Source organism: Choristoneura fumiferana, chromosome Z (genome assembly GCF_025370935.1).
Source record: "Choristoneura fumiferana chromosome Z, NRCan_CFum_1, whole genome shotgun sequence".
Taxonomy (NCBI): Eukaryota; Metazoa; Arthropoda; class Insecta; order Lepidoptera; family Tortricidae; genus Choristoneura; species Choristoneura fumiferana.
Genome location: NC_133472.1, coordinates 29,379,165 through 29,404,239, shown reverse-complemented (window position 1 = coordinate 29,404,239; position 25,075 = coordinate 29,379,165). Strand labels below are relative to the sequence as shown.

Below are 25,075 nucleotides of genomic sequence, written 5' to 3'. Positions count from 1 at the left end.
AATTCTTGTACTGCCGTGCCTCGTCCGAATTCATGAAATTCTGGCCATGCATCAGTTTCTTCACATTGGGGAATACGAAAAAGTCACACGTGGCCAGCTCAGGGCTGTAGGGTGGATGCGACACCATCTGAACACCTGTGCAGTCCAAAAAGTCCTTTTTTTTTGCTGCAGTGTGTGCAGGTGCATTATCTTGGTGGAAAAAAATCCCCGAATGCCGCTCTTTGGGCGTTCCCCACCCAGTTTTTCGAACGCTTGGGGTAGACAAACTTCGGTGTACCACTGGCTAGTAACTGCTCTTTAATTTTTAAGGGTATTACAGCCACTGGCCCACTGCGACGGAAGAAAACGGCGATCATCTTTTTGTTGACACTTCGGCCTCGAGCAATTTTTAAAGGCGGCCCCGTCTTCTTCAAACACCCACTGCATAGATTGCTCTCTTGTCAGGGGGTCGTAGCAGTATATCCAAGACTCGTCAGTAGTTAGGATGTTAGAAATCTGCCGTGAATTGCCTCCATCAAATTTGCTAAGCATAAACTGACACTCTTTTTTGCTCTTTGGTCAGCAAATGTGGTATCCAAAGCGACGCGACCTTCCTGACGCGAAGATGATCATGTAAATAAAATACTTAAAACTGCGGGTGATCCAATGCCTAGTTCACGTTCGATTTCCCGTTGTGTAATACCTATTCCTTAATCAACCACTCGGCTCTGATCACGTTTTCTGGCGTTACTGCACTTGACGGCCTTCCTGGTCTCGGCTCTTCTTTGATGTACACTCGAACCCGTTTAAACTGGTGGTAACAATACGAAATTTTTTGTGAGATTCCTTGAACGTTAAGTTTCTTTTTTAGTCATAGAATATCATAGCGCGAAATGCTTCTCGCGACAGCTCCATTGCAAAAAACAAAACTGGACTGACCTGGCCAGTATGCAATATCACTATACAAAGAGGTTAATAGATAAATTATCTTTAATTTGAAAATACAAACTGAAATATAGATGCACAGAAAAACCAGAAAAATAAGACCATCACTGGGAATCGAACCCAGGTCCTCGGTATTCCGTACCGCGTGCTATGAATACCGCGTGCTTACGAATTTCCCCTATGCACCTCATATCTCAGCTTGTTTGTTTCTTATTTAGCCACTTAAGCAGTGACGCTAGCGACATCTATGCCGTAGCCCTCATCGAGAAACTTTTTTCGGCACTCCATTGGAACTAACCGCTCACCCGGACAAGAGATATCGTTACTAAGCAATTAAATTAAGATTGTTTTTTTGGAATCTTTTTGTATCTTTAATTTATCATGCAACTTAGGAATAAAAAATTTATAGTTTTTATACAGCTAAAAACTTTCGTGGCAGCCTATAGGTAAACACGGACTCGAATAAATAATATTTTAAATGGACGACGCCGTAAACGTTATTTTATCAAAAATGACCGTAAAAGTTGACATTTTACACACACACCCACACACATTATTATTTTTATTATTTTTTTTTGACATTATTTTAAGTTGAAGTGCATAGTTTATGGTCAGCGAAAAATTAAAAAGTTAAAAAGATTGCAGGCACGCTAGCTCGACAATAATAAATAAGCGCGCCTGCAATCAGTCACAAAAAAAAATAAGTTAAAAAGGCCATGGAAATGTTGGCACATGTGTATACAGCCAAGTCTAATGGCCGGTATCAGATATTATGTTGGAACTCCGGAATTTTTTTATTGCTTCTGAAACAGCTTGTGGTGTTTTCGGTGGAAAAATACGGTTTACTAATGTTTCGGCGAAAATTATTAAGCAAATTATTAGCTCCCAAACTATTTATCCCATATTTTTATTTAGACGAAATACTTTATCCCAACTCAACATTTCGCACTGATATCATTTCCGAACTAATAATTTGATAAATTATTATTATGCAAATCATTACCTGAGATTTTTTTAAGATGTCATTTATGTTTTGGTCAAATGTGTTCATTGGCATAAGTACCTTAACTTAGCAACATATTGAATGGCATCCAACCTACATTCTTAGTGGCAGTTATCCTGGTTGCTATAAAAAAATAACCTAACATTGAAGGCTAAGGCGGGAGCTTATACTGCAATATAAAAATTGGCCAAAATGTTATTTGACAATTTGTTATTTGCCTAAGCCACTCATTTGCTACATAATTATTTGCCACATTAAAGTGTGATGAAGTAAAATTTTGCAATATAAAAAACGTTGCGAAATAAGGAAAAAGCGAAGTAAAATTGTGCCAACGATTGGTTTGCCAAATGAAACTTCGGCGAAAGATTGGTTGCTAAATGAACTACGCCGAAAAATACACCTGCAGTTTATTTTTAATGAGAAACAAGGTGAGAAAGCATAAGAAAATATTGGAATAAAATTAAATGTTATAATATAATTTGAAAAAAAGTTTATTCTATTTAAAAATTATTCACCATTTTTGAGAAATGCTTTATATTAGCCTCGGCTAAATTGGTAATTGCTGGGTTCGTATTAGTTAAACAGACTCTCAAGCTCGTCCGTTTAATACTCATACTCAGCCAGCAATGAGGGCTATCGCGTATGAATTCGCCGCTAGAGGCGCTAGTGTAGCGTGAGGTCTCCGAAATGTCAAATCTCATAGTTTTTGGGAGAGCTACGCGGGTTTATTTTTAATTAGAATAAGTAATTGGGGCAATTAATGTCTGTGTTTTGAGACAGTTTTGTGTTCGGAAACCTTTGTCCTCCCTTTTTTCCGAACAAAACGGGGACTATGCAACACTGTGGCATGCTCGATATTTTTATGGTACGGTTTTAAGGTGTATTAAATATGATTTTAATGTAAACTTTGTTTTCACGCCCGTAATAACAGACTTTGAAAGCCATAAGTACTTAAAAACCTCACGCAACAGTGCGCCATCTAGTGAGACAAAAAACGATAGCCCTCATTGGCTATTTCCAGGCCATGACAATAATCTACTATTACGTGTCAAAAAGACATTCTACTTAACTTTGTTTTTATCAAACTTGGGTTTACAAAAATCAATCAGTTGTTGCCTCTTGTTCATATTTTAATCAGAATTGTAAGATATGACACATTCAACTAAACTTTAGAATAGACAAAAAAGCAGCTAGTTCATTATAAAATTCTTTAATTGTGGGTATTTATTTATCACACAGTGGTTTAGACAAGAAAAAGCAAACATAGATGAATTAACTGATTTATAGTACTACAGTTATCATAATTTCTCGTTCCATTTGATCCTGTCGTAAGATGAAATATCAGTCTGTTGTAAGTACTCGTAATATCTCATCGTTCAATTTATTCAGTTCATCTTCCCTGGCCCAGTGTAAGAGCTCTACAAATAAATAGACCCATTCTTCCCGAGAGTTCAAAGCAATTATGATTGATCAAGTTGATAAATTCACACCAGTGCTGCAATAAAATAATAAAAGTGCTGGAGAATTTCGGAAAACCCTCAAAAACCAATATACTTTTTCACGAATGAAATTGAACGAAATGAAAAGAGATAGAATAAGGGCTCCGTTTTTGCCATTTTGGCTCCGGAACCCTAAAAATGATTGTATTTATTCTAAAAGTTTGAAATTATAAGTATATGTATAATATTTCTGTTATTACAAAAATCCAATTTCTAATGGACGACTGGATGGCCAAGTGGTTAGAGAACCTGCTACGAAGCTTGAGGTCCCGGGTTCGGTTCCCGGCCGGGGCGGACATTTGTATGAATAATACGAATGTTTGTTCTCGCTTCTTGGATGTTTAATATGTATTTTAAGCATTTATTTTTCTATTTATGTATGTTTATCCGTTGCCTAGGATCCTTATTACAAGCTTTGCTTAGTTTGGGACTAAGCCAATTGTCAATTGTCCCAGGATATTTATTTATTTATTGTCACTTTATCATTTTTAGGGTTTCGTACCCAAAGGGTGCCAACGGAACCCTATTACTGAGACTCCGCTGTCTGTCTGTCTATCTGTCTGTCTATCTGTCTGTCTGTCTGTCTGTCTGTCCAGCTGTCTCTTGAGCCGTAATAGCTAGGCACTTGAAATTTTCACAGATTATGTATTACAGTGGCCGCTACAACAACAAATACTAAAAATAAAATAAAGTTAAAAATTAAAGCGGGTCGTCATACAAAAAACGTGTTTCATTCAGCGGTTTTTGGTTGCTAGGCTGCCAAGATGATGGTCGTCAGTTGCTAGGGGCAACGCGAGTAACCCTATGTTGTTCTTAATGTTTAACTACCTACTTATTAATTTGCGATTTTATAAAACCTTCGATAATATAATAATTAATAATTGTCTCTAAGACAGTGGTTTATTTTTTGTGCAGCATTACGACTAAATAACAATTTATGATGCACAAACCTCTGACACACACTACGCACACTTCACAAAAGCCAACTTCAATAAAGCACTCACAGCCGCTGTATTTAATGTTTTTACACTAAAAAATGTCCGTTATAATTCATAATAAGTAACATTATTTATTAACAAAGTCAAAATTTAAAATCAGGTTAAGATTTATTCACTAATTCATAATAAGTACGCGCCGTTCGGGCGAATTACCGCGTTCAGCCAATTTTTTCTGCCGTGGGCGCTGGGCGGCGGTGCATGGCAAGTCTAAAGCGCTATTCAGCCTCCGACAGGGCGACAGCCAAAGAGGATGAGAATTTAAAATTGTTCTTTATTTAAAATACTTGCACCTAGTGCTTACATTTTGGATGTACTCTGTGATTTTGGTGATATGTTTTTATTAACTTGTAATGTAATGTACTTAGTTATGTTTGTTCGGGTGGAATTAATATTTCAACTTAAATTTGAAGTGGATATCTTCAACCGATTGTACTGAAATTTTGCATGCATGTATAAATCCTATGACAATGCAATATTACTATGACGTAGAGCTGATCTGATGATGAAGTTAGATGTTGGCCATAGGATCTCTGTAATAAAATGACATGACACGACCGCATCGATTTTGGTCTCATTTGATTCGTCTTGACGACTGCCTACTTTGGTAACCAGGGGCAAAAAGTACCGCCAACAAAAAGCTTGTATTAGATTTTTTTTTCCCAAAAATCATTACTGATCTACTTGTTTTTAAAACATTGTATGGAGATGCGGAACCCTTCATGCGCGAGTCGCTCGCACTCGCACTTGACCGATTTTTATCATACAGGTGTTCAGCGGGGCCGCGACATGCTTCTATGCGTTCATCGGGTTCGACATCATCGCTACCACGGGAGAGGAAGCCAACAACCCTAAGCGCTCTATTCCGCTTGCGATTGTGCTCAGTCTCGGCATCATACTCGTCGCCTACGTCACCAGCTCCATGATGCTCACCCTCATTGGTGAGTCACATAGATTTAGCTCCCAATGGTGATCCATTTGCAAAACATGTAGATCGCATTTTGACTCCTGCCTGATGTATGATAACGTCGTGATGTAACGTGATGTGAACTCCGCATTTCTTTCCTAACCTGGTGCCGTTAACGTTTGCTCATTGTCTCTAACGTTTAAATATAAACTTTTACGTACTTATTAAAGCGTTCATAATAATGCTTATACATTTAATTAATAAAACGTTTAAATATGTTTACAGTAGCTTCCAAGGCACTGGGCAAAGTTATCGAAATGAATGAATGTGTTTAACGGCCACTGAATGTGTTAAAATTAATTTCAGACAAAAATCATTTTCACCCACGGCTTTCTAGTGCCGACTTTTACAGATTATTTTAATAGCAGCAGTGACCATGGCTCTTCCGTTATATACTTTTTCCAAGTATCAACTTATTGTCCTTATTTAGCAGCAGATTGTTAAACTCATTTACGTTTTTCTATTGTCAATTAAAAATTTGATAGCAGATAAACATTAATCCTTATAGTTCTCACTTACCTATTACTAGTTGGTATGTTGAATCAGAAAGATGAAATTAAGTACCGAATAAATAACTGTTCAACGTTACGATCCGCTTTCATATAATTATTGATAATATTCGCCATTTTTTTACATTCACTTCATTTGATATACTTATTATAGTTGTCTGTTAATTAAGTTTGAGTGCCGTTGAAATAAATGAATGATTTTATTACGGACCTGAATTTGTACCAGGCAAAAATTAATGACAGGTGAACCGTGCTTTATGAAAAAGGTTTACCTTGTTGAGAGTAGATACTTTCATAAAAGTAAAATGAAATGTTTACAACCAGATGTAGACATAAACCTTTATACATTGTTTGCATTGAGTCTCGGATCTGGTGCCCGCTTTATGATATTGCAAAAGTTTTTATCCGTATTTCTGCCCTTTGAAGTTATTTAAATATTGTTAACTATTGTGGCGGTACTTTTTAATTCTTTACTTATTTTGCTTTTGTATTTGTGCTTCGTCGTTTAGTTTTAGCGCGTGAATGGGTACTTTTTTTACAAATAATGAAAAGTTAAGCTCTGAAAGTTTTAAATCTAGTATTAAAAACCGGCTGCGATGACAACGATGAAAATGATAGGAATGCGGATTTGGCATGTAGGTACCTAAGATTTATAATTTTATTCACACTTTCGGCGTGACTGTCACAACATTAGGGCGGACGAGTGGGAGACGAAGTCACAGGACAAAATGTTACATGATACACTGGTAAGCAAAAATAACTGTAAACAAAAGCGTGTCGGACACGCCCAAGATAGAGTTACGTAGCCGTTACGAAATTTCAAGTAATATTATGGATTTTGTATTTTGTACGGAATCTGCCAAGTTTAGGTATATTTTATACCTACCTTAAGCTGCTATTTACTCTTTAGCTACTAATAGGTAATTCTCAAGCAAACTTGGGCGTTATATTTTTCCTTGTAAGTTTGATATACTTAGGTACTACCATCATGATTTTTTTTTAATTTTCGAACCAGTAGTTTAGCTTTTAGAGGGGGAGGTGCTCGATTTTAATGAAAATTGGTGAGTGCTTTTTCCAGGCCCCGATTTTCGATGTCCGGGGGTTAATTACAATTAACTCTTTAGTTTAGAAGTTTTTTTTTTAGTAATATCATAGGCATATCTGTATTTAACTGGGACATTTGTCGATTTTTGTGTAACTGATTCTAATTGTTTATGAAAAAAAAAACATGATTTTTACTACTCTGTCGTATCCGTTCTCCATTTTCATGAAAACATATGATAATATCTCAAAATCAGTCACTGATATGTAGTGGTGACCACATCGGAAGAAAATTTTTTGTTACATAATATTACAACTGCTGAATAATTTTTACTTACAATATTAACTTTAAAGTTGAGAAAATAAGATGAGGTCGGCGTAAATTCTTTATTACTCTGAAGCGCGTTTCAATCAGTTGTTACATAAAGAAAAAATTAAGAATCTGCTGATAAATTCACACGCGGGCTGTTTTTACTTCTCATGTAGTGGATACATATTTGCTTTGAATACTTACTAAGTTTTATTTTTGTTTAATTTATCGGTTTGCAAGGTTAACAAGCTGTTTGATTAAGTGCGTGCCTTGTTAACTCTGATTCTGGACTCATTTTCACAGTTTGTAGTTTCACAAATCGTAATGCGGCTTCTGATGTATTATTTAAATTTAAAATGTGCAGCTCCTTTTCTTCTTGTGACATCAGTTCCTTTCTCAGTGCCATACGACAAGGTGGACATGGACTCAGCGTTAGTGCAAATGTTCTCGTACGTGCACGCGCCGACCTGCAAGTACATCGTGGCTGTCGGCGCCCTGGCCGGTCTCACCGTCTCCATGTTCGGCTCCATGTTCCCCATGCCCCGTGTCGTCTACGCCATGGCCCATGATGGACTTATCTTCAAGTTAGTATAACGCATTCATTTTGACCAGACCATGACGAGAAACACCTAGCAACTGGCCTGAGCACCGCGGACTCTTTCACAGAACTAGGTAGAATAGAAAAATTACGAAACAAGTTAAAGAAAATAAATAAATCGGTTGATAAAGTTCTATTTCGCTCGTCGTCGTACCTAACGGAGTCCTGGGAGTATAAAATTGATAAAATTACTATACTTTAAGTTCTGGGAAACCTTTTCATTGATGTTTACCCTTATTTTAAAACTAAATTGCCACAAATACGAGTATGATCAGTTCTTTTTCGTGATCTACTTTCAAAACTAAAATTTATTTGATGTAAAGAAAAGGTGCCTTATGTCTATGTTACATGATTTTACAGATTTGCTTCCGTCTTTTTAGGGTTCCGTAGCCAAAATGAAAAAAACGGAACCCTTATAGTTTCGCCATGTCTGTCAGTCTGTCTGTCTGTCCGTCCGCGGCTTTGCTGGGGGACTATCAATGCTAGAAAGCTGTAACGTTGCAGAAGCGTTCACAGATATAATATTATAGCAACTACGCAGACAAAATGGTAGTTTTTTTTTGTCTCGCGTAAAGTGGGGTAGGTAATTTTTTTTCTCGACTAACCCTATGGTATTGGGTATCGTTGGATAGGTCTTTTTAAACCATTGGGAGGTTGACTAGATGATTTTTAGATTCAGCGATCTGTTTGCAAAATATTCAACTTTTAATGCAAAATTTATTTAAAATCGACCGTCCCCCCCCCCTTTAAAATTTAAACTGTTGGGTAGAAAAGTTTGAAAAAATCGGTATGGTAGATAGTATATCAAATTTACAAGGAATCCTATAACGGCTAACATTGCTTGAGAATTATTAGTAGTTTAAAATAAGTAAATAGCAGCCTAAGGTTTAAAATATGATACCCTAAACTTGGAAGATTCCGTACACAATACGAAAACCTTAGAAAAATGTTATTTGATTTTTTCGTAATGGCTACGAAACCCTATCTTGGACGTGTCCGATACGCTCTTGGTCTTTTTTTTACAGAAATAGATACCACCGCGAACTTGATTTCTGAGACTCACTTCACCACCACTATGTGCATGTAGGCATTTGCGTTTTACAATCGGTAATGGCTGAATACCAGTGGAACTACTTATAAATAGGCTGAGGCTGAGTAGGTAGCAAGTCGGGAAGACTTTCGTCATTATCTTGAGATACTGCCAGTTGGGGTCTTGGGCAAAGTATGTCTTGAGATACAGATGGTACAAATTGTCTAATTTTTTCAAATAGAGACAGAGAGGGAGCGATGCGTAAATGTTAGTGCGAGTAGTGCAGATGCGAGCCAGCAAAGTCAAACTATAGACGGAGGTACCTAGGAGTAGAAATGACAAAAGCGAAGCATGTTTAAACATAAAGATCATAAGATACCCTTTCTACTAAACTTGAGAGCCGTAACTAAGTGGCTTTAAGCTCACTTATAGTGAAAATAAAAACAGGTAAAGAATTCTTCGATCTTATAGTTTCTGAAATAGTAATAAAAAAAACGGTATTTTTATCCCACTTTTACGAAACATTTAATATCTCCGAACCTAAGAACCACCATAATAAGGTACCTTTTATCGCGGAACGTCTCAAATATTTATAAGAAGTAATCATTATGATGTAAAAGTTATGAGAAATATTTTCGAACTTCCTATTATTATCGGAATCTCCATTAATCTTGTTAGGCGTGCGCATTTTTTCACATAACTTTGTAAGTCCAATACCTAGGACTTAAAATTATCCAATTATACGCTTGTTGATATGCGTGTTGATTTTACCACGACGTAACTATGTAAACTCATTTTTAGGGTTTCGTACCCAAAGGGTGCCAACGGAACCCTATTACTGAGACTCCATATATTTCTCTCATGTCCTCTCTATGACAACTCCTTCCTTTATGAACAGCTTATATCCTACAAAGTCTCATTACCTACGTCCATCTCTGTCCTTTTAGCCTCTAATGACATAACTATATAAGTATAACTTATTGAACATATTTATAAATAAATTTAATTTATCATGTGTACTTGTAAAATATCTTTATTTCTTTCGCTTTAATCCCATGTAATCTTCTCCTGTTGAATTCCGTATTCCGTATTCCAAAATCCCGTATTTTCTATTGATTTCGTTACCTTACCTTTACGCGTCTGTGGCGGATGCGCAAACCGCGCGAGCCAGAAAATAAAATAGCCTTTGGCACTTTGGAATAATTAAGCATTCCAATAGTGAAATAAGTTTTAAAATCGGTCCAGTAGTTTTTGAGTTAATTCGTAACAAAAATACAAAGCTTTCCTCTTGATAATATTAGTATAGATATAGATTATGGGCTTTCAATAAATTATCTCGCCTGTCACGTCACACGTGGCTGCTGGCCGGTATAAAGGCCGGGTCAATAGGATCGGAAATGGTGTTTTCCATTCCAGCACTTAATGAATAATCTTCCGGCAATCTGGCTACAGATCTGGACGGATACTGGACGTATCTTGATAGGCCACGTCTATGTAAGGGATGGGAGAGCATGCGTGTAAAACAGAATATCCAGTAGTTACTCTTGCTATGTGCAGTTTCAGTTGGTAGTAGCTAGAAATTATTTGAATGTAAATGCAATTTTGACGCTAAAATCTTAAAATATATTATCGAAAACTATTGAAAACTTTAGGCAACCATTTTTTTTGGCCTTTGGAATTGCCCGAGATATAAGTCAACCGCATTACATATTATACAAATATTAAATTTAAAACAATCAAAAAACCCGATTGCCTTAAAAACTAAAAGGAAGAAAATACATTTGAAATATTTTTTAAAGTTAGCCCCAAAGTTACCTACATATATTCACAAGATTATTATTCACTATTTCTATCCCGGGGCAATTATGTAGGTACATATTTTCCCGGAGAAAAAGTACCCTTATCTTCATAAAATTGTCTCTTGTACAAAAAACATTCTTTATTTTTTTCTCTGAGATCAATATTTCATGAGATATGGAGGGAAGAAGATGGACAATAAAAGATCAGAAAAGGTTTAAACTACATACTAATTCTGCGCGAGCGAAGTCGCGGGCCAAAGCTAGTTGATTATAATTGATGACGATGATGATAATAATGTCAACGATATTTTAAATTTAGAAAATAATTAGTACCTACTTTTATTTTTAGAAATAATTGTGCCTTTCTTAAAAGAAATGTGATTATTTTTTTATTGTCCATCTTCTTCCCTCCATATCTCATGAAATATTGATCTCTTATTTACAAAAAAACTAAAAAAAAGGACCATTACAAGTTAGCTTCACCCCCACCCATCAGTACTTTTAGCATGTGGTTTAAAACACCATTCCCTACAACTATGCCAAAATTCGCTTACCCACGAGTTTTTCCCCTGATTTTCTTTCGTTGGGTAGCTTATGTATACATAGAAGTAACAAACTAATTGTAAACCTAAAAAACTATATTTACTATTGGCATTCACAATAATCACGCATTCGTGAAAATACCCGTAACATAAGTTAAATTGCCCGTATATATATGTGTATTATTTTCATGTTTTATCTCTTACATTTAAATAAAAAGCGAAAAAGCGTAAATAGGTACGAGAATAAAAAGTTGACATTAACATCAATACAAATACGTCTCCCGTTTGTGGTCACTCGTCTTCAGTTTCATGATGATATCGTAGAAAAAGTAGAGACAATGGAGCGAGACAATGAAAATTAAATGGCTTCGTCGTCTCAGAAACTGCATAAGTAGATCTTTGTTGGCTACTTCTATATTTGCCAATTAACTTTAGAGTTAATGGATTCAAAGTTCAAAAAAATATAAAGATGTGTTAATCTTACTTAGTACAAAAACAAGTGTGAAAACTGGTTATCAACTGGGACTTTGTTACTCATACAAAACGTTTTAGATTACCTATATCAAAATATTTTAATAAGACTTAATTACTCGTACCTATAATCACGGGTAATAATACTCTTTAGTATAGAGTTGTCAACGTAAAAAATATCCTGTAAAGACAACCAGTTTGACTCCGCTAGTATTAAAGTGGGGTCCTCGGACCTCTTAGGGATCCGTAGCATGTGTATCAGGGGTCCGCAGTAGGTCATTCTGTAAACATATTTATTAGGAAATTTCCAAAAATATTATTGACAGGGGTCCGTGGAATTGTTTAAATTATAAAAGACGTCCGTGATTGCAAAAACTTTAAGAAACACTGCTATAAGGTGTTATTAATTTCTTAGGAAGCTGGCAAACATCTCCCAAACGACGGGCACTCCTGCGCTTGCGACGGTGTGCGGCGGCGTTGCGGCCTCGCTCGTGGCACTGCTCACCCAGCTCGAAGTTCTCGTCGAGATGATGAGCATCGGTGAGTGTCAAGTAAGAGTTGTTCAGACGCTTAGTGTAAGCTGGTCTAGTGGCCTAGTGGTTTGACCTGTGGCTGTGGCCTCTCAAGTAGAGGATACTGGTTTCAAATCAGAGTTCGCATCTCTAAGTTTTTCGAAATTTTTGTGCGAATGGAACTAGGAACCTTTCTTCACATTCGAAACATTTACCACGAGCTTTACGATGAAGGAAAATATCTTGACAAACAAACCTGCGAAGCAATTCAATGATGTTTTGCAGTTGCCGAACTACGGCCCAAGCCCTCTCATCCCGAGGGGAGGCCTGTTCCCAGCAGCAGGACGTAGGTATATGTATAGGCTAGGATGATGATGATGATTATGAAGAATGAATGTATGTTATGTATCATAAAAGATGCGCTCCACATGAGAAATGAGCTCAATAGAATGATTTAAGTGGGAAACTGTTTAAGATTGCTCTGTAAAAAAAGTTTCTTAATTTATTGAATCACGCGTTACTTTACGGAACTACTACAGTTATAGCTATAGTTATATGTGTGACAAGAGAGCAGTCATTTTTTGGTGCGAGTGTTGATTTTGAATCCCGAGTAAGTGAAGGATTCTACAATTGAATCACGAGTGATAGCGAGTGACTCTAGGTTAGAATCCTGAGATCAGCGAGGGATTCAAACACACGAGAATAAAAAAAACTTTGGTCTCGTGTGACACATACAACTTTTCACCTGAGCAGCGAGCAGCGAGAACATTTAAATTAAAGATTCAAATAAAACCACATATATACATAATAATATCAAATACTTTAAAATATAATCCGATTGTTAAGAAATAAATATATGTATATTACTTACTTAAAACTTTTTCTCAAAAAAAATTACAAACATTGGAACATAACCTCCTCCTTTTTTGAAGTCGGTTAAAAATGATTCATACAGTCACCATTACATTTTTAAAAAGCCACTTAAGAATGCCAGACAACGATCAAAAGTCTCCGGTAAGTAGACAGGTTTTGAATATGGAACGAAAAAGTATTCAGTAGGTAGGTTTTTTTTTTTTTTTTTATTCGACTAGATGGGTAACGAGCAACTATGATACAATTCATCTCATACTCGTAACATCATACTTTTTAATACCTACAGCAAAAAACTTCATCTTTGGGTCATTAAAAAGGTGGAACAATAAACGTATAATTTTTTATACAAATAAACTTAAAAATACGTTTTTTTTGGATTTCTATAATTTGAAACATGAATATAAATAGATTACTTGCAAATTCATTCAATTTGACTAATATTTGATCCAACTTTAAGACATAGTCAGTATATGGAACAGTTTTATTTAAAAAAAACAAGAGCAGCGACTTATTCGTACAACGAGGTTGCATACTTTATTTAAGAGTGGTAAAATTTTAACATTTCGGAAATGTTTCGCTGTCATATTCACTATGTTTTTTAAATTTCACCTCGTTTTTTTTTTTCAATTAGTCCTTATTAAAATTAATTCATTATTGACATATTTTTAATGCTCAAGTTCAACACATTTTTATTAGATTGGTATACTTAATGCTTGTTGCTTAATTAAAACGTAAAAAAAAACTCAGAAAAAGTAAAATTGAGCGGGATATTCGTTCATTTATGCTCGTTTTGTAAAACACACACAAGTCACACAAACCCATGTATCACCATCACGACACTACAGTGACGCGTTGCGAACTCAACCAGAGCTCATATTCAGAGCAACACAACCGTACACAACTAAAAAAAAAATGTCAAACAAAATGTTTAAAAAGATTACCGTACACCATCCTACCAGATTCTAGACTCGACATCTCAAACATGTGAGTTAAAATAACTATCTAAAGTCCTACACTATAGGGTTAGTCGAGAAAAAAAAACGCCCCAGTTTACGTCTATGGAAGATGCCCTAAAAAATTTTTTTATATTGTTTTTAATTTTACCACTTTGTCGACGTGACTGATATGTATATTCATGCCAAATTACATCTTTCTAGTACTAACGGTCTCTGAGCATAGCCGCGGACAGACAGACAGACAGACAGACGGACAGACATGGCGAAACTATAAGGGTTCCTAGTTGACTACGGAACCCCCGAAATGAACCCGGAAATGGAATTTATAAACAGATTTTGTTTGGTTTGCCTATCAACATATAAAAAATCCTCAAAATAGGGAAAGTGTTTACAGGGTGAAAACTGCTATCTTTTGTATTAGATTGTTTCGTTTTTCCTACACAATCTTTAAGAAGATTAAATTCACGAGAGCACTAATAAGTGCATCTTTTTAGCTGTCATGAATGTAATATCGGCGACTGCGCCGCGAGCACAAACAGTGCAAGCGTTCCACAAACGGACGTCTTGTGAATCCGCCTGATAAACTAACTTAAGTATATTTGTTGTACGAGATGCCGGATAAAGTCTCCAGTTGGAGTTATAAACAAACAGCTCACTAAGTAAGTAGGTATAGTTTAGTAGATCCCCTTCACAGCGGTTCTAGTTTAAGGGGTGTCAATTGTTTGATCCGGGATCCTGGTTCCGGGGAATGGGCGTGTCGATGCACGAGGTAATGCTTACCCAAAGCTTTCACGCTGATCGTTCCCCTATATTATATTAAACCACTTCTGCGATCGACCCGATAGCGGAATGAATAGTTTTTATTGATTACTCCATCGTCCGATTCAATAACAGAAGGTACCATTTTTAAAGTAAATTGATGATTGGTTGATTTCTGTGAAGTCCTGCTTTTTAAATTTTTCCTGCTCTCTCTCTCTCTCTCTCTCTAAAAGATTATAATTATTTAAATCTTACTGCTTAAATGGAGGTCTTCACATAGCTTATAACATCTGAGAAAATATCTGCTACATATTACTGTAACTCTTAGGATGGCTAACCATATAACCCTTGTTTTAATGACGAAAATATATTTTCATTATTCACCAAATTCAATCAATACGCATGACATCTGTGCACGTATTACTTAAACGTGTAAAGCACGTGTGTCCGTTTTATGTTATAAATGTAACTGTAAATTGAATTCGTTTTAAAAGGTGGTATTATAAATTATCTAGCATTAAATGGGTACCTAAACCTACAAGTATAATCGTGATAAGTCGTTACTATGATTGGCACCACATCGCTATTGCTTTAGGTTGAAGAACGTATAATTAACGGTTCTTTCCAGTTACAGAAAATATCAAATAAGGCAATAAAATAAACCTAGAAACTAGGTAATTACATAATTCTTAGTATTCTGATTGCAAACGACCATATTATATCAAAAAAACAATAAAGTTCTTGCGCGCGGTGGGTGTGCGGTGTGCCATGGTGGCGTAGGTATGTTAGAAGTACAATGTTTTTGACTGATGGCTTTCCTGTCGCTGCCGCTAAAAGTCAAATTTTTAGGTTTCCGTACCTCAGTTGGCTAAAACGGAACCTTTATAGCAGCGTTTCGTAACTTCAGGTCGCGACCCAAATTCGTGTCGCGGACGGTATTCAGATACCCATCGCGGGAATTCTCTTATCACAGCATATTATTAAAGAACATGACGTTTTTGAAATATTTTATAATGACGTCTATTTCAGCGTTAGTTTTAGGGACTGGGCTTTAATTATTCTTATAGTTTATGTATGTAAATACAATTTGGGTTATAATAATAAATTTGGTAGGTAATATAATTTGGGTAGCCGGCCAAAAAGGTTAAAAATCACTGCTTTATAGGACCACTGTCCGTCTTTCTTGTCTTAGACAAACAAACTTACATGGTTGTCTTAATTATTGGTCGGTGTGGTCAGGTACTCTGCTGGCATACACATTGGTGTCGAGCTGTGTGCTGGTTCTCCGGTACCAACCGAACTACACCAACTTGATAGAGCTCCTACCGCAGAGCCTGCGGACGCCAGTCGACCCCGAAGGCACCGTCGCTGCTCAACGCGAGACTACTTTTGCCGTAAGTCTTAGCTGAACTTTTTTTAGCCATGTTTTTCCGCATAGGTTTACTCTACAGAATAATTATGCAGCGCATATTAACTGAATAATTACGTTCCAATTTCCGTTTCTCGGTATTGATTCCCAGGAATTGTCGAGAATTTCGGTAACGGGATTCTCGGGATTAATCCTTAGTTCCAACGGGTATAGAAGAAGAATTCATCATCATACAAACACTGGTCTTGAATTATAATAATGGTGTCCGTAGGTATTTATAACAGTCTATAGTTTTATTAATTATTTACTATAAATGTACACCTACATACCTGCACTTTTTTATGGTCATTTAAGGTTATAATTTTTGTTATATTCATCAAAGTGGCCGTGGTGGCCTAGTGGTTTGACCTATCGCCTCTCAAACAGAGGGTCGTGGGTTAAAACCCCGGCTCGCACCTCTGAGTTTTTCCAAATTCATGTGCGGAATTACATTTGAAATTTACCACGAGCTATGCGGTGAAGGAAAACATCGTGAGGAAACCTGCACAAACCTGCGCAGCAATTCAATGGTGCGTGTGAAGTTCCCAATCCGCACTGGGCCCGCGTGGGAACTATGGCCCAAGCCCTCTTGTTCTGAGAGGAGGCCTGTGCCCAGCAGTGGGACGTATATAGGCTGGAATGATGATTCATCAAACTGACCACATTTTTATGAAATTTAAGTAACTATACTTAGTAAAAAAAATATAACAAAAAATTTCCCGACTACAAAAAACCATGAAAATAATTTTCTACCGGTCTGAAGTCGGTGCGTCAGCACGAGCAGCAGGAGTGGACCTGTTGTCTATCTCACCTACGCACTATAATATGTTGGGCTTCAATCACTCCTGCTGGCTTGTGCTGAGGCACCGACTTCAGACTGATAGAAAATTATTTTCATGATTTTTTGTAGTTGGTTAAATTTTTGGTATAATTTTATTTTTCACGCTTTTTAGGGTAAATAATCTAAGACATAATAGTTTAATGTCAACTGCTCGACACCTTTTACGAAATATTGCTTTTTCTGATATAGAGACGTTCATTATTGAGGAGTCCTGGTACTTTACCACCCGTTCCATTGTTCTGAGAGGAGGCCTGTGCCCAGCAGTGGGACGTATACCGGCTGGTATGATATCCAAATTACCATTGGTGTCCGTACAATATTTGAAGAGTTCTATCGATTTTCTTAGGGTTCAATCATAAGATCTAGATTTGGTGCTTAAGGGTCCTAATTGAAAGCATTCCTATACGAACGAAATAAAATATTTCAAATCGGTTCATAAATGATGAAGTTCTTGTTGTTGTCGTCCTATGGTAGCCCAGTGGTACAAAGGGCCTTCGTGAGACGTCGCCGTCCGCTCAGCAAAAAAAGAATTGAAATTTAAATTTTTAGCAGCTCATGTATTACTTAAATGTTAGTACCTATAAGAAGTGTCCTCGCGAATTGTAGCATGTTTTGTTTTGTATATTTATTTCACCAACACATTATCATTGCCACAATTTCATCATCCTACGTTAGCTAGAAGTACCACAATTGGTTTGAGAACATACTTCCAAAGGCCAGGTGTAGTGTAGGTAGTCGGAAACTAATTTTTACGTTTGCAAGAGACTAAGTAGTAATATATGTTTATGTTAATACGGCTTATGTGTTTCGTATGCACACGCTCAAGTAAAGTTCAAGCTAACAGAACTGGCGAGCAGGACCGTGTGTAATTTTATTAAATTTAACTGGATACCGTATCTAAGAAAAAGGATCTTGATAAACATAAATACAGATAAACAGACATAGAAGGGATCATATGTATAAGGATTCCTTTTTTCCATTTGAGATGCAGAACCTTAAAAAGCTAAACACAATCTATTTCCAGGATTATTCATTACCTCCACTTTGCATTTGCAGCATTGGAAAATAAATAATCCAGGCCATCCGTACTTAAAATTATAATTTAATTTGAAAGATAAATACAACAAAGGGTGTACTTGTGGAAAATTTAACGCTATTGCCGGCTGTTGTTTATTAATAGCATTGTGGAGGCAGGTATTATCCTCAGCGAAAACGGGAACGACCGGACACGTATTCATAGGGCTCAAAGGGGGTTTTAATACACCTATGTACTCTCGAACCTAACTAGTTCATCGATTTCGCCAGGCTGTGCCGGCTTAGTGTATGTAATTTCAAGTCCTCAAACATTTCGATCCGTTTTCATCTAAGTTAGGATTCAACCCAAAATTACGAGTAGACTGCAATTTTGACACACACACACACATCCTCATTTTCGTGAAAAGTATAGGTACTTTAGGTATACCCCTACGAGTATACGATTTATGTAGATTGTTAAAAAACTAATAATGTTCTTAAGCATCTGATTCAATACGTTTTAACACACCTACTTACTAATTACAGAAACTACTGAAGTCAGAGACGTAACATTTAGCAGACATACTCTTATTTCTTTAGGCTCATAGACATCTACTAAAAAGGGATTTATTGAGATTCTTACGGGATATGGATAAAAGGGATTTATATTTTCTATTCAATGCAACTCTACTCGTATCTCCGTAATTATAATTATTATTATTATTAAAGACTTCAAATTTGGCATGTAAGTAGATAGTTATATTACCTACTTATATTAGTTAGCCAAAACAATTTTTAGCATTAAAAAAAATCCACGCGATAGGGAATAAAAAGGCTTTTTTTTTGTTCAAAGCAGAACTACATCCGTAATTATGATTACTAGAGAGTTGAAATGTGGCATTCAAGTAAGAAGCAATAATAGCTAAAGAGTGTTTTCAAAATTTTCCAAAATTTCCACAGGAGAACAAATACTTAAAGAAGATTTTTATACTAACTGACTCAGATAAGATAACACACTAGCTAAACTACCGGAGTTAGAGATTGGTAATTTGGAAAAACTATTTTCACCTCAGCACCTCAAACAGGCAGGTTTTGCTATGAGAAATCAGTGAGCAAAATCGCATTTTGCTCACTCCGTGAGACAAAGTAACTTTTTAATTATTTTTTTTAAATGATGAGTACAGTGTTGGGTCTACTCACTGAATTCCAAATATTTGAACTTTACTTTGATCTGTCATTTCACTTCAACTCGAAAAAAGCAAGAGATAGGATCAAATTTGTCGATTACAAACTTAAATTAAATTTTTGGTATTAAAAATATATCGAAATATTTCCAAAATGTAAATTTTCCCGATCTTTTAATAAAGTATGCAACCTCGTTGCACGAAAGCCGCTTCTCTTGTTTTTTTTTTATAAAAGAATTCCGTATACTGCCTCTACAGTATAATTATTATTTGTTAAATTGAATGATTTTTTAACAAATCTATTTATGTTTATGTAATAGAAATCTTAATAAAAATCATATTTAAAGGTTTAATTGTTCCACCTTTTCAATTACCCCGAGATGAGGCTTTTTGCAGTATTAAAAAATAAGTGTGACATTAGTACAAGAAGTTAAGATTGCATGTTATGAGTATGCGATTTGTATTGTAGCTACTGGACTCTTTTTATGGTTTTAAATGTAATTATTATATTTGATAATAATCGGATTCTATTTTAAAAAAAATGTGTTTGTTTTGTAAACAGGGAGGTATATGTGGTTTTATTCTTATGTTACATTTAAATTATGTTCTCGCTGCTGAGGTGAAAAATTGTATGTGTCAAACGAGACCAAAGTTTTTTTGCATCTCGTGTATTTCAATCCCTTGCTGATCTCAGGATTCTAACCTAGAATCACTCGCTAACGCTCGTGATTCAAATATAGAATCCTTCGCTTACTCGGGATTCAAAATCAACACTCGCAACAAAAAAGAACTTTGCTCTCTTGTTGCACAAATAACTATTTTTGAGGGTCTTAGTGCACCTGCACTAAGGAGGGATTTTCTTTTAATTTCCGGGGGATAGGAAAAAAAAAGTGAATTTCTAATACAAACTGACTAGTTGATATAGAAACTTGATATGAGTAAATATTTGGCACATTATATTCTTATAAAGGAAATTGCACCTCTACGCAAGACTAAAGTAAAAATTTCTCTGTAAGTTTGTTTGTTTTCACCGCTATTCCACTTGTCAAATTTTTATGAAAATTAAATGAGACACGTGTCCTGTATGCTAATTTTATGAAGAAAATTTATGTTTTCGCATGATAAATGAATTTAACGCGTACAAAGTCGCGGGAAGGCTAGCTAGTTTAACTATATAAAAATTAAATTAGGTATTATATTACAAGAGATTACCAGAAGCTGTACGAATATTCTTTTAATAGTGTATCTTTTTTTTACTATAACTAGCTATTGCCCGCGGCTTCGCTCGCGTTAAATTTGGGGTAACAATTAACATACATTTACTCTCTGCGATCCATTTTTTCGTGTTTTGATTGATTTTTTGGAGGATTTCATGGAAATATAAATACAGTAAGACGTTGTTTTAGACAGATGGTGCACATTTTGGTATTCAAAAATCAACCTACATACGTAATTAATCATTCATATTTCGTACCCTGTTTCGCTGAAACGTTAAAGACGTTAAAGTACTACGCGTTTCTTTTGTCGACGACTTCCTACACGATATAGGATTGTATCTCGAGAAATTGTAAAGTCCCCGCGGGACATGAATTACTGTTATGATCTATTTTAATATTCTTAATTGTCGATGAGAGACATATTGTAGCTTTCTATTATTAATAGTACATTGTGTCTTACGGGCAGTAAATAAGGAATTACGAACGAGAGTCTATTAGAAGCCCGAAGTCGAAGACTGAGGGCTTTAATGAGTCGATGTTCGTAATTCTAGTACCGCCCGTGCGACATACAATGTTTTTCATCACATTTGCAAGTAATTTTTTATATTTCTAAAAGAAAAAATATAATTGTTCCAAATATTGGCGATACCTTAGGCTGCGCTCTTGGCAGCGTCCCCCTCCCCCTCCCTCAGCATGTGCCTGAGCCGCGTGTGCATGTGGTCCTGCTGCTACGCCATGCGCAACACCATCAGTACGGACACGGACTCATTTACCGTCCTTGGGCTTCATGACAAGAAAATTAGTACGCGCAATGACTCATTTACCGACCACGGGTTTCATGACAAGCACATTAAGGTCGAGAGTTTTATTTGGGGGGTTGCAACCAAGGTGGCCTGCATGTTACGACACTGTTTACGAGCAAGTGTGATGAAAAAGAATTTTGAATATCTGCCCCGAAATTGAATTCACTTATTTTTATTCTGCGGAAATTTTGCATAAAAAAAGAAGTCTGTCTATCAGGGATATTGTAGCTTTCTATTGGTAATAGATTTATTAAAATCAGCTCAGTAGTTTCAGATATTACCCCCAACAAACAAAGAAACAAAAAAAGTTGAGATATTTTCCTATTTCATGGGATTTTCTAAAAATCTTTCCCTAGTGCACCTCTCTATTACTTTATGCCAATTTCAAGTCTCTAGCACCAGTACTTTTGGCTATGCGTTGTCTGTCAGTCAGCCAGTCATGGTACTGTTCAGGTAGAGTTAGGTATACAATTATAAATAAATCAACCCTGAAGTTGAATTCACTTTTTGCTATCCCGCGATAGTTTTACGTTTTCCCGGAGAAAAGTAGCGTAAGTATGCCAATCAGGGATAATGTAGCTCCCAATTGGTAAAATATCTTTTTAAATCAACCCCAATGATGAAAGTTAAGTATTTCGATCTTGCGGGTATTTTGCATTCTTCTGTAGAAAAGCAGCCTATGTCAATCAGAAATACTGCAGATTACTATTAGTGAAAGAATTTTGAAAACTAGCTCCGAATTTGGATTGTCTTACTTACTTCTATGTACCTATCCTGCGGTAATTTTGTATTTTCCCAAAGAAGAGTAATCTGTACCAATGAGCAACAGTGTAGCTATATATTATTGGAAGAATTTTTAAAATCAGCTCTGAAGTTGAATTCAGTTTTTTCTATCCCATGGGAATTTTGGATTTTCCGAAAAAAAAGTGGCCTATGTCAATCGAGGATAGTCATATCATATGAAAGAATTTTTAAAAGCAGTGCCAAAGTTGAATTTACTTATTTCTATCCCGCGGGAATTTTTCATTTTTCCGGAAAACGTGTCCTATGTCAATCAGGAGTACTGTAGCTTACTTTTGTTGAAAGAACTTTTAAAATCAGATCCGAAGTTGAATTCACTTATTTCTATCCCGCGGGAATTTTGCATTTTCCCGAAGAAGAGTAATCTATACTAATGAGGAATAGTGTAGCTTACTATTGATGTAAGAATTTTTAAAATCATCCCCGAAGTTGCATTCAGTTTTTTCTATCCCATGGGAATTTTGTAATTTCCCGAAGAAACTGCTGACACTGTCAGCATTATGCTGATGCCCGAACCATTTGCCGCAATTTAATGGGTCGAGTAGCATGCGGGGATACTTTTAGGTTAAGGCGGGATTTTTATAAAAGTTCATTAACCCCTACATTAGAAAGCAGGTCTCACGAACTTTTATAGAACCCGCATATAGTTAGTAAGTTAACTTAATTTTTAGAGTAGGTACCCTTCTTGTGTAATATGCATTATATACCTACCTAATTGTTGGCAATAAACGCATTTTCTTTCTTTCTTTCTTTAAGAAAAAGTAGCCTTTGTCATTTGGGGATAGTCATATCACATAATATGTAAGATTTTTTTTTTAATCAGCTCCGTAATTGAACTAATTTATTTCTATCCCGCGGGAATTTTTCATTATCCCGGATAAAAAGTAACTTATGTCAATCAAGAATAGTGTAGCTTACTAACGGTGAAAGAATTTTTAAAATCGGATCATTAGTTTCAGAGATTCGACTACAAACAAAGAAGCGAAAAAAGTTTAGATATTTCCCTATCCCGTGGGAATTTCGAAAAATCCTTTCTTAGTGCGCGTCTACATCTACTAAGGAACATATATTCCAAATTTCAAGTTTCTAGCCCCAGTGGTTTGAAATCAGTCTGATCATCATCATCACTCTATTGCTAATGACATTATAATATTAAGGATGGTACCTATTGGGCAGTAACCAGCACTCCTACGTTTACTTAATTTACTCTCGATCGGTTGGACACGTTAACGGATTACTGGAAGCTCAAAGGCGGATCTTCTTACTTTACGTACTTAATGGGTATAAAATGCAAAGCGATTAAGACGACATACGAAAACAGTATTTTCACTCTCAAATGGGCTAGGCTTTTGATAAATACTAATTATTTAGTATTGTAATACTGCTCATAGTCAATAACGATTGTATGTATGTAAACTCTGTATTGTACAAAAGAATAGAAACAAAATACAATTGGCAAACTTCGAGATACTTGTACAAAAGCGGACTTATCCCTTTATGGGATCTCTACCAGTCAACCTTTACGTTACGATAACGATACTACAGCAATATACAAACAGTGGTCAAAACGTAGGCGATTATCACATCCTCATTGATTATTAAAAAGTTTTGCGTTGATCGCCTGGGAGGTAAAACGCGTCTACTCGTACCTTCTGTTCTTGTACCACTGGACATAAAACGCGTCTACTCGTACCTTCTGTTCTTGTACCACTGGACATAAAACGCGTCTACTCGTACCTTCTGTTCTTGTACCACTGGACATAAAACGCGTCTACTCGTACCTTCTGTTCTTGTACCACTGGACGTAAAACGCGTCTACTCGTACCTTCTGTTCTTGTACCACTGGACGTAAAACGCGTCTACTCGTAGCTTCTGTTCTTGTACCACTCGTGACAATATTGTCACGCTACTAAAGTTATTTACCGACAACTTTTCCCTTAATTTATTATAACTACTAGCATATTCATGAGACATACATCGATTCGTGTGGCGCGTGTACGTTAACGTTAACTGATTTGTTTTCACTTCAGCACAAATTTACATGAGCGAAGACAGTTTCAGCATTATTCCGTAAAGATGATAATAGCGCTTTTTGGGATTATTTTAACGTTTTAAAAATCCATGTTAGTATGAAATAAACACTAATACATATATACATGGTAGTTATAATTGAAGTCTGGTACAATTTATGTTGTCTTACGAATAAAATATTGATTTCTAGGAGTTATTATTTATTTCAGTGTTGTTCGAGAAAAGCACTATACAACACAAGCCTCGGCCTGAAAGAACTTACCAGCCTCGTACTCATATCGTATTACTCGGCGTGCAAGCCTTTTTTTCCGTCTTCTGCAGTAATGTACTATTTTCAACAGGCAGGATAAAGAACCAGTGGGTCACCTGATGGTTAGTGATCACCGCCACTCATAAACATTGTACCCTGACCCTATAGAGATAGGGACCCTGACCCATTTCCGCGCATCGAATGTTATGAATTATTCACAACGAAACAAGATGGCCAGTCTATAGGTTAAGAAAACTACTTTTATCTATCAGGATATGTATGTAGGTTATAGAGTTAAATTTTATCCACTCTCCCCCCCTCCGGGAGCCGGGAGCGCGGTATTTTCCATTTTAAAAGAAAACCGTACCTACACGATACATAAAAAGTGTGTATAAACGAAATAATCCTTGATAAATTTACTATAAACCTTTCATACATACAAAAGCGATATCACTTATAGTTTCAGCGCAATATGTTACCAAATACTAACTTTTTTTTATAATTAATCGATTTTTTCTGCTAAAAGGTTAGTTTTCTCAAAAAATTCACTCTTTACCGCCAAGATATGTATCACAGAAGTTTAAGAAATTTATTTCTAAACTCTTTCATTTACTGTTGCTATGCTATTTTTTAAATTTAATTAATTGTGCCATTCAGCGAAATATAAATATTCGTACTGGTTAAACGGTGTTACTTTAAATACCATTAGACTCTCATATGTTTTCCTGGAATCTATAG

The 25,075-nt window shown here is 36.0% G+C and overlaps 1 protein-coding gene across 2 annotated transcripts in view; it reads left to right on the top strand.

The window, feature by feature from the left end:
• LOC141433735 (solute carrier family 7 member 14) overlaps window positions 1-25,075 on the top strand; it is a 126,364-nt gene that overhangs the window by 42,333 nt on the left and 58,956 nt on the right. For both annotated transcript variants that reach the window (XM_074095837.1, XM_074095831.1), the window contains exons 8-11: window positions 5,191-5,362; window positions 7,649-7,832; window positions 12,104-12,228; window positions 16,028-16,182. In XM_074095837.1, coding sequence (XP_073951938.1) covers window positions 5,191-5,362; window positions 7,649-7,832; window positions 12,104-12,228; window positions 16,028-16,182 — 636 coding nt within the window. The remainder of the gene's footprint in view (window positions 1-5,190; window positions 5,363-7,648; window positions 7,833-12,103; window positions 12,229-16,027; window positions 16,183-25,075) is intronic.